This window comes from Penicillium verrucosum, assembly GCF_028828655.1.
Source record: "Penicillium verrucosum strain IBT 35672 chromosome Unknown utg000002l_segment0_segment0, whole genome shotgun sequence".
Taxonomy (NCBI): Eukaryota; Fungi; Ascomycota; class Eurotiomycetes; order Eurotiales; family Aspergillaceae; genus Penicillium; species Penicillium verrucosum.
In genome coordinates, this window is record NW_026643211.1 from 211,391 (window position 1) to 224,274 (window position 12,884).

The 12,884-nt window shown below is 47.1% G+C and overlaps 3 protein-coding genes across 3 annotated transcripts; 2 read left to right on the top strand and 1 right to left on the bottom strand.

Annotated features, from left to right (window-relative positions):
- Positions 1–94: 94 nt before the first annotated feature.
- On the bottom strand, positions 95–2,895 carry N7516_005715 (serine/threonine-protein kinase; the record flags this gene model as incomplete). The annotated part of the gene is made up of 7 exons (XM_057218435.1): positions 95–1,306; positions 1,360–1,497; positions 1,548–1,661; positions 1,733–2,341; positions 2,436–2,585; positions 2,640–2,709; positions 2,792–2,895. The coding sequence occupies 7 exons, from the start codon at positions 2,893–2,895 to the stop codon at positions 95–97; spliced, it is 2,397 nt and encodes a 798-aa protein (XP_057072526.1).
- Positions 2,896–3,226: 331 nt separating this feature from the next.
- On the top strand, positions 3,227–3,972 carry N7516_005716 (TRAPP subunit BET5; the record flags this gene model as incomplete). The annotated part of the gene is made up of 5 exons (XM_057218436.1): positions 3,227–3,263; positions 3,320–3,518; positions 3,600–3,745; positions 3,802–3,890; positions 3,955–3,972. The coding sequence occupies 5 exons, from the start codon at positions 3,227–3,229 to the stop codon at positions 3,970–3,972; spliced, it is 489 nt and encodes a 162-aa protein (XP_057072527.1).
- Positions 3,973–9,087: 5,115 nt separating this feature from the next.
- On the top strand, positions 9,088–10,746 carry N7516_005717 (serine/threonine protein kinase SAT4; the record flags this gene model as incomplete). Its single annotated transcript, XM_057218437.1, has 1 exon — positions 9,088–10,746. One exon carries the CDS (start codon positions 9,088–9,090, stop codon positions 10,744–10,746), a length of 1,659 nt encoding a protein of 552 aa, XP_057072528.1.
- Between the last annotated feature and the right edge of the window lie 2,138 nt (positions 10,747–12,884).

Genomic DNA, 12,884 nt, shown 5'->3' on the forward strand with positions numbered 1-12,884 from the left:
GAAACTACATATTCAACGCCTTGAATGAAATGCTATCCGCTATCCCTGCACAAACCAAGCTTCACACAATTTCCGCTTAGCGTATCACTCTGTATCACTCTGTACCATCCGACTTTCCACGAACTCGATCAAGGATTCGCCGCAGCTGTGCCTGGGAAGCACCGCTCCCTTCTGTAGACGACACACCCGTCGCCTCTAGAGACGACGGTTCAGGCTCAGGGATAGATTGAGATGGAAGCGACAGACGTTTCGGAGGATGAGGGTGAGGCTCGTGATTCTGGGAGGAATATTTATCTTTACTTGTGTCACCAACCTGCTCTTCCAACCCCTCAGCCTGTCTTTTCTGCAGTATCTGCGAGCGCAGCGCACTAACCGCAGACCCGAAGCCTGAGGGTGTTCTCGACAGAGCAGAAGGAGTGAAATTATTCCCAATTTGAAGATTCAACTCTTTCTCTTTGGCCAGTTTTGTCATTTCGGCGGTGTTTTTCTCGATAAAGCGAGTCAGGTACACCTTTGGACCAGTATCGCGGTCTTTCAGGTTGTACTTGATGCGGTCGAGTTCCTTCCTGTACGCCGTCTCGTAGATATTAAAATCTGCAGCGCCGGGCGATTCACTAACGAACTGTACCGGCTCATCATCCTCCATCTGGTCAGAAGGATCCATTGCATGTTCCGGCTCTTGGAGGATAGATCCCGGCTCGTCACTGATTTCCATTGGTTCCTGCTGCGAGGAGCCGTTGTATGTAGATGGTCCAATGAAGAGGTAGGGAAACTCCTCCTCCAGGGGATCACGGGCATGTCCTCTCGTCCCCTCCAGGCTGCGTTTAGTTCTACCCGAGCTTGCTCGCGAGAGGGGGATGCGAGGTGATGCCGATTGAGAGTGGGGCTGAGCTTCGTGACCAATATCCGGTTGAGCCGGGGACCCCCAGCTGCGGACGGAGCCGGAGTCCTGTCGCTCGGGCTCGAACACACCGCTGGGCCTTTTGCTGCTGCTCCAGCTGTGCTCGGGCCGGGATGAAAAGCTGGCTGAATCACTAGACCCGAGAACTCCGGGATCGTCTCGGAACCCGGCGAAAGGACGCCGGCCGAAGTTCTTGCGCATGTTGGCGCGCAAGCCATGGGCGTCGTGTGCTTGTGGAGCTGCCCCCACTGCTGGAAATGGCTCGTCTGGGTCCATTTCCATTGGTGGTTCGACGAGGTAGGCATCGTGGTCTCCGCCCAGAATGCTCTGACCGAACGTACTTTGAATGGGGGATTGTGCTTTGGTTGGATCGGTTAGTCGCTTGAATTTTTTGACGGCTTTCATCTGCGGGCTTTTGTTAATGGATATTCCCACCAGAATGAGGAATGGTAACATACCACGGTCATAAGATGTCCCATGTTTGTTGTAATGGCCGAGTTCATCTCCTCCTCTGTCGGCGGCTCAATGATTTGCGACGTGTTCTCCTCAAATGACAGTAAAGGATCCGTTCCATGCTTCGTTACCCAGGGGTGTTCCTGTCATGCCTAGTCAGCATTGGCAAGTAGTGTAATTGCGATTGACTCACTCGTAAACCAAACATGTCAATCCGTTTCTCTGGATCTTTCTCGAGAATCCGTCCCATAAGATCTTTGAATACTTCGTCTGACTCTTCTTCGTAGATCAGGGGATCCCCCTGATACTGTCATACAGCTCGAAGATGCTATGCTTCTCAAATGGCAGCCTTCCATATCGCAGGCAATATAGGGTTACTCCCATGGACCAAATATCCGTTGCCCTGCCAGATACATCACCATGTTTGACCACGCACAGCTCTGGCGGGAGAAATGCTGGTGACCCAGCTGACTTGCCAGTAAACATGTTGGAATCTTTTTCAAACATCTCTGATACACCAAAGTCGACCACTTTCAGCATGTCGTCGTTGGTCACCAGACAGTTGTCAGGTTTTATATCTCGATGGACAATGCCCTGCGAATGCAAATACTCAATCCCCAAGATCAGATCACGGAACCAACATCGACATTGCTCATCATCATACGGATCTGCTTTCTCTTCCAGCCCGACCTTCATGACAACGCCCTTCTTGCACATTTCCATCACCATATACAACGAGTCCTCTGTCGGATCGTCCAAGACCTCGATCAATGACACTAGATTGTTATGGTTCAGTTTCTTCATGATTGCAATTTCCTCCTTGATCAGATATAAAGGATTCTTTGCTGTCTCATTATCGCCACCGGAAGGATGCCGATGTAATGGCGAGTTGAAATCCGCTCCTGGCCGAATCGGACCTCGCGGTCTTCGCAACAGATGTGACTGCGCACGTTTCCTTAGTCTAGACTTAGAGAACTCCTTGACTGCCTGGATTTACAGATAGTTTATCTGACAGTTAGCATATCCATTTTGCATGTTGACCAGGCTCATATCTCATATCCGGGTAGGTTCGTGCTCATACATATTCATTGCCGAACTGATCTGCAGCCAGATGGACCGCCCCGAACGATCCACGTCCGATCTCCTGTTTGATCACATATTGGTTGATACGATGTTCCGCGGTACCATCATCTTGGCTCGTATAATACTCGGAGCGGGCGTCCAGTGTTTCCTAGTCCGCAGTATCAGTTCTCCGAAACTGTCATAACGGCATTGAGAGACCGACCTTCACCGGACGCCTTGCTCTTGGGTTTCGTCGCCGGTGCCTCCCAGTACTGTCATAGGATGCAGTAGACCTAGTTACAGATTGGGGCGTTAGCATGATACATCATAGTCAGAAAAGATCATTCTCCTCAGATGTTTCATAATGCAACTCACGCAACTCTGCTCGCCTGGGGCCGCGTATCGTTCATACCCTCCAGTGAGGCGATAGATGGCTCTGCGGATACATCCGACATAGGGGTTGCCACATTCTCATCCATTGAAATACGCTGACTACCAAGTGTTGGTAGAAGATGTGTGGGGTAAGGAAGTTCGAGCGGGGGATTCGATAACGTGAGATGCGGGCTGTCAGCCTTACGAGGCCGCGCTTTGCAAGGATTGCACAAGCGGATCGAATAAATGGTACTAAGCCTTATGTATAATTAAAGAAAAATCACCAGTCGAATCGGAAACTCCGAAGAAAATCTAGGCAGCTCTTTTTTTGATATGGGCTTTTGTTATCGATACGGGAACTAATTTCACCGCCTGGGTCAGCGTCGGAACTCCCCTGAACATCAACAACAACTTGTTTCAGGTCACAAACTATACACAATGGTCGTCTACTCGTTCTACATCTTTGATCGGCATGGTAACGACTCCTCTATTATATAATTGAATCATCTTCATATACTGACTGTCATCCAGCGGAATGCATCTACAAGCGCCGCTGGCTTCCGCGGCCGACCTCCACCGTGGGGAAGTCCCGGTCTGACACCGTCTCCGGCGCAGCACCGACCGGTCTCGGCCAGACAGTGCGATCGACAGACGATGATTCGAAGTTAGTCTTCGGCACAGTATTTTCATTGCGGAATATGGTGCGCAAGCTAGGAGGTGAAGACGACAAGTAAGACTGCCCCTGAAGCAAGCCAGGCATGACCTGCTTGCTGGCCTTTTGGATGTACACGCCGATGCTAACCCCAACTAGCTTTGTGTCATTCACCACCAGCCAGTACAAGCTTCACTACTACGAGACACCGACGAATACCAAGTTTGTCATGCTGACGGACCTCAAGAGTCCCAGTATGCGTATCGCGCTGCAACAGATCTATATCAATCTGTTTGTAGAATATGGTTCGTGATCTCGTTTGGCACACTCGGCCAGTGCTAACTCGGTTCGGTCTATTTAGTGGTTAAAAACCCCCTTTCTCCGACCGAGCATCCCGGCGGTGTGGGCGTGAACAACGAGCTATTCGAGGAATCATTGGAACAGTTTGTGGTGCGTGAATTTTAGTTCTGGCATACCGCCTTAGTTGTTGACTTGTGTTCTGATCTGTTAGCAGACTCGAGTTCTGTCATGATATCGAACTGCGCATCTGGACATCCCTCCCGGAACCTGGAGGTCAGTTCGCGCGAGCAAGTCCCACGTGAAGGAAGGAAAAAGCGACAGGATCTCACCGCTGGGACATGTCGATGCTAGCATATACAAATCAGGTATCTTGAAGGTGCGAGATCGACATAGCTGCAATCGAGCGCACACCGCAGCGGACTCGCCCGTTACCAAGCACAATATTCTACGGGCACCTGCATGCAATAGCACATTTGGTGAGAAACGAGATCATCGGGACACAGCACCAAAGCCAAGCACGACAGGGTTATCCATACCGCCTTTTCATGTGTGGTTGCCATTCAATGAGACTCGTTTCCTTCCCACGTGGCATTCCCAGCGCCGCTAGTCTGCTGTACGCCGGGGAAATTACGGTGCGGAGTGTTCCGGGGGCCGGCCCGCAAAATAGCTCGGTTTCGTCATATCAAGTGTACCAACCAGGAACGCTGAACAGAGTTATTTATTAGTGGTGTTCGGGGAGAGTCGGAAGAACTGATTACCGTTGATATAGCGCAATATCCATGTGCATTGTCTTCCATATTGTCTTCCTATAGGTGATGCAATATCAAAGTTTCCGGTTTTGAACTGCCTGTTTATAGTAAACCTGGGGTATAGGTCGTATAGGGCAAAATAAATGCCGCAGTCACCAACAAACGCCGCGGGAAAAAAAAAAAAAAAATAGTAACAGAATTCAAAATGCCTAAGCCCTGGCTGGGCCTAGAGCGCTAACCATACCCTTAATCCAAACAGCTCCAAGCCAAGAGCCACCTTCGCAACTGGCCCAGTGTGGCTCGTGCGTCCGCTGCTGCATGGAGGCACTGACCCGACAAGCCGATAGGTGTAGACTCGAGAATCAAGTGAGAAGATAGATCATCCGACAATAATTGGATCTTGCAATTGCTTTTTCTACCTACCACGCAAAGAAAAAAGCAAAGCTCAATGCATATTACAACACCCAAAAAAAAACCAGATACCCACAGGCAGCTCTCAGCTTCAGGTCAGATCGTCCCCATCCTGCATCATGCATGACTTGGCTAAAGCACAGACGTCCACACATACAGGTTTAGCACAACGTACATCCACAGCGGGATCAATATATGCCAACGATAAACAAGCTCAGCCCCTCCCATTAACCCGAGCTCTTTTACTCCGTAGCACATATATGTACATGGGAAAGATATCGAGTTAGTTATGTTGTACTAGTGCATACCCATAGGACACATAAAACCACAGCTTATCTCAAGGTTTGACCATTCAAAAACGTCAGATAGGTGTCGCAATGCAAAGCCGACCAATCCTATAACTTCACGGCTGTGTGTGTCTTCCTGCAACCACAAACTGGCGGTCAAGTATGTCCCGGCTTGTATCGGAATTTGGGTTGCAGCCAATGTTGGGTGGCTTTGTAGTTGCTTTTACACTTTTAACACTTTTAAGTAAACATGTGAGCCGATGGATAGTTCCCATGAACTGACTTGATCCTCTACCCCATGAACATGGGGGAGTTATTGGGTAGATGTGGCCCCCAAGATCTTCGCTTTGCCAACGACATGTCATCAGGTATGTGACGGTTTGGTCAATCCTCTCCTCTTGGGATCAACTGCGTCGAAAAGTTCGTATACGCATGCAGAAGAGTGATTCGAACCGAATCAGCGTGCTCGAATAATTTGGTGGAGGGTTGGACTTTACGTGCTGCGGGAGGCTTCTGCTGCTATCATAAATGTGTGTAATGGTAAGTCGGAGATTGGATAACATATTATATGGCTTCTACATTGGTTCAGAGGAAGGGCGTCGAGGACTTGGAAATAGCTAACCCTAATCAGTTCTGTTTTTGAGATAAGACAAAAAGAAAGGAAGGGAGCCAAGGACAAAAACGTACACATAAAGCTCAGTTGGGAACCATTTTTCTATAGCATGAAGCTTGGACATTATGCAGAGCAGATATGCATATTGCTGGCTATCAAAAGCGATTGAACTGCAGGGTCATGAAGGTGGTCCACGAGACGTCAACATGGCTATGGGGCGAAGTACCGTATTTGACAACGAATGAATGAACTCGAATCTTATAATTCGTCGGATCCATTCTATTCATGTTGCCCTTTGTTCTTGATATAAGGACCAACAACTTTCAAATCAAAAAGCCTCTCAAAAAAAGAAATCAAAGCAAGATTACCATGGAACAATAAATGTATTAACCATACCACAAAGAAGCAATTAACCACCTGTTAAGTTCTAATTATACGTACAAATGTTGTAGGTTGTAAACAAAGTCATCTACGTTGTACGGTCATGAATGAAGAGGGGTAGTGTTTGAGCTGTATTTTGTAGAAGTACATATTTCGGTGTAAATGCATATAACCATTGATATAGAAGGCTTGGTACATATACATGCATAGTGACTTTGTGCTGTGGGAAATGAGGATGGGGTTCATCTTAGGGCTGTGATTGGCGAGTGAAAATCCCTCGTTGTCCCTTAGTGTTGGATACGGAAGCTTGTGTGAGAAATGGAAATGTGGTTTTTTTGCGTTACATGTGAGATTGACTTGTTATTTTCAGCTTTATTGTTCCTCTACACAGATACCTATTATTCTATTCTTCTATTATTCTTACTGGATACCCTATGCCGAGGTCAATACTAACGGGCTTATTCGGAAATCGACGGTAATCCGGGGTAAAATCAGCATTGGATAACATGAGTATACCACTAGTTACCACCCTGTACTAGCTTGGAAACAAAAGCCCGGGTTCAGTGCGAAGCTCATGCTAGTATGGAAATCCTAAACAATCCTAAACACTAGGTGTCAAGTATCCCCCCCACCACGCGGAAACACCAGGGATCCGAAGAGACGGTGAACATCCCGCATCTACATTCTAAAAGTAATGAAGCCAGATATACCTCCCCCTGCAGACATGATGGGGCCAAGAAAGAGCGATATATTTCTATCCAATACTTTTCAATTGAACAGCTCAGTGTTAGTCAACCTGCAACCAACCCCCGTCTATCCTATGTTGTAAATGCTGTCATCTGTCCGAATGACGCTAGATAGTGGAAAAGCTGCTCTTAGTCCCTATTATATTCCCCTATAACGTACTAGAGCATTATGTACGTTGTACATCGCTCCGGGGGACTCCATCGCACAGAGACCCCACGCGGTTCTCACGACCCCGATAGAGAGATGTGCATGATTGACCGAGTATTATTACGTAGCAGCGATCGTCTAGCAATCACTAACAGGAATTAGAGTCCAAAAATGGGGGATTTCGCTTTGAGGATGATCGAGTTGACCAGCTGAACGTTGGAAGTAGCGAGTGAGCACGGGTATAAACGGAGGAATATGACAATTGGTTGAAAGGGGATTTAGGATTTTCAACCAACGAGGACAGTGTCCCTTGGAGAAACTGGGATTTACCTGGATTTGACCGAGTAGGGGGTTTCATAGCCCGGATGACTGTGCCAATTTTATATTGTAAGTATACATATACAGTAAGAAGAATGGTCTGATCTTGTCACTAGTTATACAACATATGCCCCATTTACAAAATGATAATCCCCCACCTACCATATAGAGTAATAAAGCACGTCTGAAATGTTCACCTTGTGTCCGGCTAAGCGCTCAACAGAATGCCCCCCCAATCACATCGGATGAATGGGCCACTAATGGATTCCAAAGGATAGCTTTGGAGAGGTACCCCTCAACTTTCATACATCGGAAGTCCATAGGACCTCGGGACTCTCCCGCCACAACACTGCACCCAGTGTGTCGGCTTGGTGCGGGGCCTGATCGAATCACGACTTAGGCTACGTTGTGCAGATTGCACAGCCTCACTCCTCTAATGTGGTGGCGGAACTATCAAAGCTACTTTGTCTTGTATTTTCTTAATATTCTAATATTCTATAATATTTAATAGGATAACCGTGTATGTTGTACATTTAGATAATGGCATACTACCCACACACATTGTCACATCAACTCAACGTCATTTAATACTAGTAAAACTAGTAAAAAGCAAATAATACATGTATTTGTTCAAATCTTTAAAGAGGTACTCGGGAGAGAGACCCAGTTCCAGAGTTGAAAAAAACCCGTACTTTCATTACTTATTATACTAATTATATTATGGATTACTTCAATGTTTCATTACCATTAAATCTCTCACCAAATAAAAATAAAAAAAATTGAAATATTAAAAAGCATCGGGACGGACCTCGGAATCCTTTCCATCTGGTCTACAACATATCCGTATTCCTCTCCGTAATGTATCATGCGCCACTTTTTAGTAAAGAATGTGTACTAAAATATATCTCGACTCTACAAAGTACAACCATGAATAATAGCCCTAGATGTATTTAGACTTGTTAGGTCTCACAGCGCCGGAGTCGCCGTATGCAGTATGTAGCCCTATAGGTCAAGACCAAAATCGCGTAGAAACACGCTGGAGCCCTGAAGCCCTGGAGTCCTGGAGCCCGCGGCCACCGTCATTTGCAAGCATTAATAATCTTCGAGGGTAACCTGTACCGTTGCAGTGCCCACATTTCCCCCTTCTCTCGATATGGAGTTATTCTAATATTTCAGTTTTTATTTCAGTTTTATTTCATTTTATTTTTCATGAATTTCATGAATTTTATAATTTTTACTTAAGCTATGTAATATATTACCATACACCAAGGATTTCCTTTTCCCGTGGTATTTCAAGTTCTTTAGCATCGCCAAATTTATCCCACTTATTTCCCACTTGCTTCTCTTTCTTTTAATTCTTTTTTTTCTCTCTCCTCTTTTATTCTGTCTATATACTCCAGGGGCTCCTCCTTTGCCAGAGGGCATCATTTTGGTGTGCGGTACTTCCAATATCTCCGTATCTCTTTGTGTCGTCACCTTTTGCCCTCGTTGCCTCAGGCTATCAATTCGGTCTACCCTTTTTTTTTTTCCTCTCTCGCCTCGCTACTCTCACATCTCTCTATCCTTACCATTAAGACTGTCTCGATCCGCCGCAGCTTCGTGCGAGCTGTAGACGCTCGTCTTCCAATCTGGGGACGGAGAATTTTACATCCCACCCCTCATTCTTCCAATCTTCACCTGTCGATCCACCGCACATGACTCCACCTTCCCCTTCACCTGTGCCTTCCGCAGTCTCATCCGCCGCAGCTTCACAACACTCGTATGACCCTCGGGATGGAGATGCTTCGGTAACACGCGCCCTCGCCGGTATGAATCTGGCCGCCCACGCAAACGGGGACGCCCTCTCTCCTCCGGCATTATCTCCCGCCGGCAAGCCGACGAAAGCCACCATGGCCGCTCGCCTCACGCGCATGTTCTCCAGCACGGGGAAAAACACACCGACCAGAGAGCATAACGAAGTTCCTCGTGACCTATCAGACAGCAGCTTGGAAAGTATCCAGCCTCTCAACGGCAGGACTTCAAAACCATCATCTCGACCCGCCTCTAGACCTCCTTCTAGACCTCCTTCGAGAGGAGAGCATTCTCGAGCACCATCACGAAACCCCTCACTCAAGAGCGAACCCGTGGAGAAGTCCGACAAGAAGAAGATGGATGATAAGAAGACAAAAGACGGTGCTTCAGTGCACAAGCGATTCGAGATTCTCACGGAAGCTCTCGGCAACCACTCACATAACCTCAGAAGTGCTAGACGGCAAGAGAAGCTTACCGATCTACTGCGGGATATGATGGGTGGCCGGAAAAAGGATGACCAGGTGGATGAGCAACAGTTGTCGCTGATGTCGACCTGGATTGATCAGTTCAAGACGGAGCGTGATAAGCTGGCTGCCGATAAGAAGGGTGGCCCGAATGCCACTGCTTCTCTGGTTGACAAGTACGGCAAGTGCCAGGAGATTGTGGGTCGCGGTGCTTTCGGTATCGTGCGCATCTCGCACAAGGTTGACCCTCAAGATTCCAAGTGTGAACAGTTGTATGCTGTCAAGGAGTTCCGTCGCCGGCCTCAAGAAACAACCAAGAAGTATCAAAAACGACTGACTTCTGAATTTTGCATCTCATCGTCACTTCGTCACCCGAACGTCATTCACACTTTGGACCTCTTGCAGGATGCCAAGGGAGATTACTGTGAAGTCATGGAATACTGCGCTGGTGGCGATCTGTACACCCTAGTCCTTGCTGCCGGCAAGTTAGAAGTCGCCGAAGCCGACTGCTTTTTCAAGCAGTTGATGCGGGGTGTTGAGTATATGCACGAAATGGGTGTCGCACACCGTGACCTCAAGCCCGAAAATCTGCTCCTGACCACTCACGGTGCACTCAAGATCACCGATTTTGGTAACGGTGAATGCTTCCGTATGGCTTGGGAGAAGGAAGCCCATATGACCGCCGGACTCTGCGGTTCCGCTCCATATATCGCCCCGGAGGAATACGTTGAGAGGGAATTCGATCCCCGAGCGGTTGATCTCTGGGCGACCGGAGTGATCTACATGGCTATGCGCACCGGACGGCATCTCTGGCGCGTGGCGCGCAAGGACGAAGACGAATTTTACCAGCGGTACCTAGATGGTCGCAAACATGAGGATGGATACGCTCCTATCGAGACGTTACATCGGGTAAGAACAGCTAATCCCCCTCCTGCGACTGCGGGGCAAAGACTTATAACTTCTCAGGCTCGTTGTCGCAACGTGATCTACTCCATCCTTGATCCCAATCCTTCTCGCCGCATCAATGCCTCGCAGGTCCTCAAATCCGAATGGATACGCCAGATCAAGCTGTGCAAGGCTGGCGAGGAAGGGTTCTGATTCGTTTCGATACGAAGATTGTCAGGTGCTGAGGTCACAAGCCCGCTCAAGGTTTGGCGTGACCGAAAATTATCCCTTCACATTTTACAACACAGGGTGGTTGTTTATCATAGACCCATTCAAGGAAATGCTTACTGGTTTTTATCCTTTGGATGCTCCTAACTTAGAAGGAGGCCCTTTACGAAGGTTCTATGTTTGCCTTTTTTTCCCCCATTTTATCCTGTTGGCTCCGGCGCATACTGTATCCCTGCAGCCTCTTCAGCCTGTGCTCTATTACATCGATCCATCTTTTAGCTTGTCTTTCTGCCTGGATCCTCATGTCTTCAACGTCAATGTAACGAAGAATCATGACCCTTTTCTTTTGATCCGGTTATCCTTTTCAATCTTTTTGGAGTTTATCTCGTCCGTTTTTTTTTTTTTTTTCCCTTTTTTTTTCGCGTTACGGGATTTCGGCAGATACCTTCAAGTTTCTCTCGGCGTTGGCGGGAAATTCCCCATTTGAACTTTTTTTCTCTTCCCTTGTACCACTATGACGAGTCCAGCTTTAGCGGGCGAATATGGGTATATTCTCACTTGGGTTGCAGGTCCTGTTTTCCGGGGTTCCTTAGCAATATGATTGTAGGCAGAGTACTCTGCTGCCCGCAACAGCAACAGGAACAGGAACAGGAACAGGAATCGGTAACTACCTAGGTTGGATGTCCTACACTGGAGGTTGTCTGAACCTTTTTGCTTTGACTTTTCTCGTTTCGACGTCGGATTCTAGTACATATTACCGATGCTTTGTGTATATATGGCTTAGGCATTTTGAATTCTGTTACATGTGACTTGGTTCCACGTAGCAAGGTGCACACGTTCATTATTCCAGCATACCAGGTTCGTCCCAAAGTCCTATTTCCCATTTTACAACTAACAGGCACAACCTGCAAGTTCACAATCTACATACAGCCCCCCCAAACTATGACATCAATCTGAAGATCCGCGCTTGTCGACCCAATGCAAGGTTCACGGACCACAAGTGTTATTGAGACGATCAGCACGATGTAGTAGATTAGCTCCGGTATCTGTCCAATGCATCAGGACCCGTGATATCATTCAATCTGGATGTATTTCCCGATGATAATCATTCATGCAGCCTCCGTACGCTAGCGAGGGGGAAAAAAAGAAGCCCCAGCGGTCTGATGCAATCGAGTGTGTCATATTTCAGACTATGTAGCACATTATTCACATAATTCACATTATTCCCACATGCATCTTATAACTTCTAATTACTGCATACTTTACGGTCTATATGGAACTCGGTAATATAGAACATATGCAGTTAAAGAGGTGGATTCCAACTTTCCAACTTCTTTGGCCTAGATACCTAGATACCCGGGATGCCGTTGAGCGGACTAAAGTTGCAGTTATTCCCACTTGGCAATGCCATGAAAGTGTCTGCCAAGAACTACACATAACTCAGTTACTTAGGCATCAACATTACAGCCTAGGCGAAGTGGATAAGTGGAATACCTCGATATGCACATGCCATGCAGGCGTATTTTGCAGTGGATGTAAGGCCCAGCCCTACACTATCCCACTATCCCTACACTATGCTACTGTCAAAGGGGTAAGGGGTAATTATATTTATATTAAATGAGATTTTATTATTTCTCTCTTGATTGTTCGCCTACCAGCGTTTAACTTGTTATATGCAACTGGTTTGAGTATGTAGGAATGTCCCAATGTCCCAACATGATACCTACATATAGTTATACAATATATACCTTGGCATCATTTACCTAGTATTACCAGTGCATGTATCTTTGCAGAAAAAAAAAAAAAAAAAAAAAAACTCGAACAGACCCGTCACAGACAGAACGTGAATAATGCAACCGTTCATGTGGGTACTCCGTACTTACCTTCGTCCCGTAGACTCCAGCCCTACCAAGCACATGACGTACCCGCATCCGGAAAACATGACATAAGCATAATCACACAGCCACACACAGCCACACAAACCCGTAAGGCAGACCAAGTCGGTTACCCTTGGCATTAGGTTCGGGACCTTCACTTTCCCTGTAGCTTAACTCCAGAGATCCTTTGCAGCAGTCTACTACAATCCACAACTCCCTTCTATTCTATACCCACTCACAATCTAT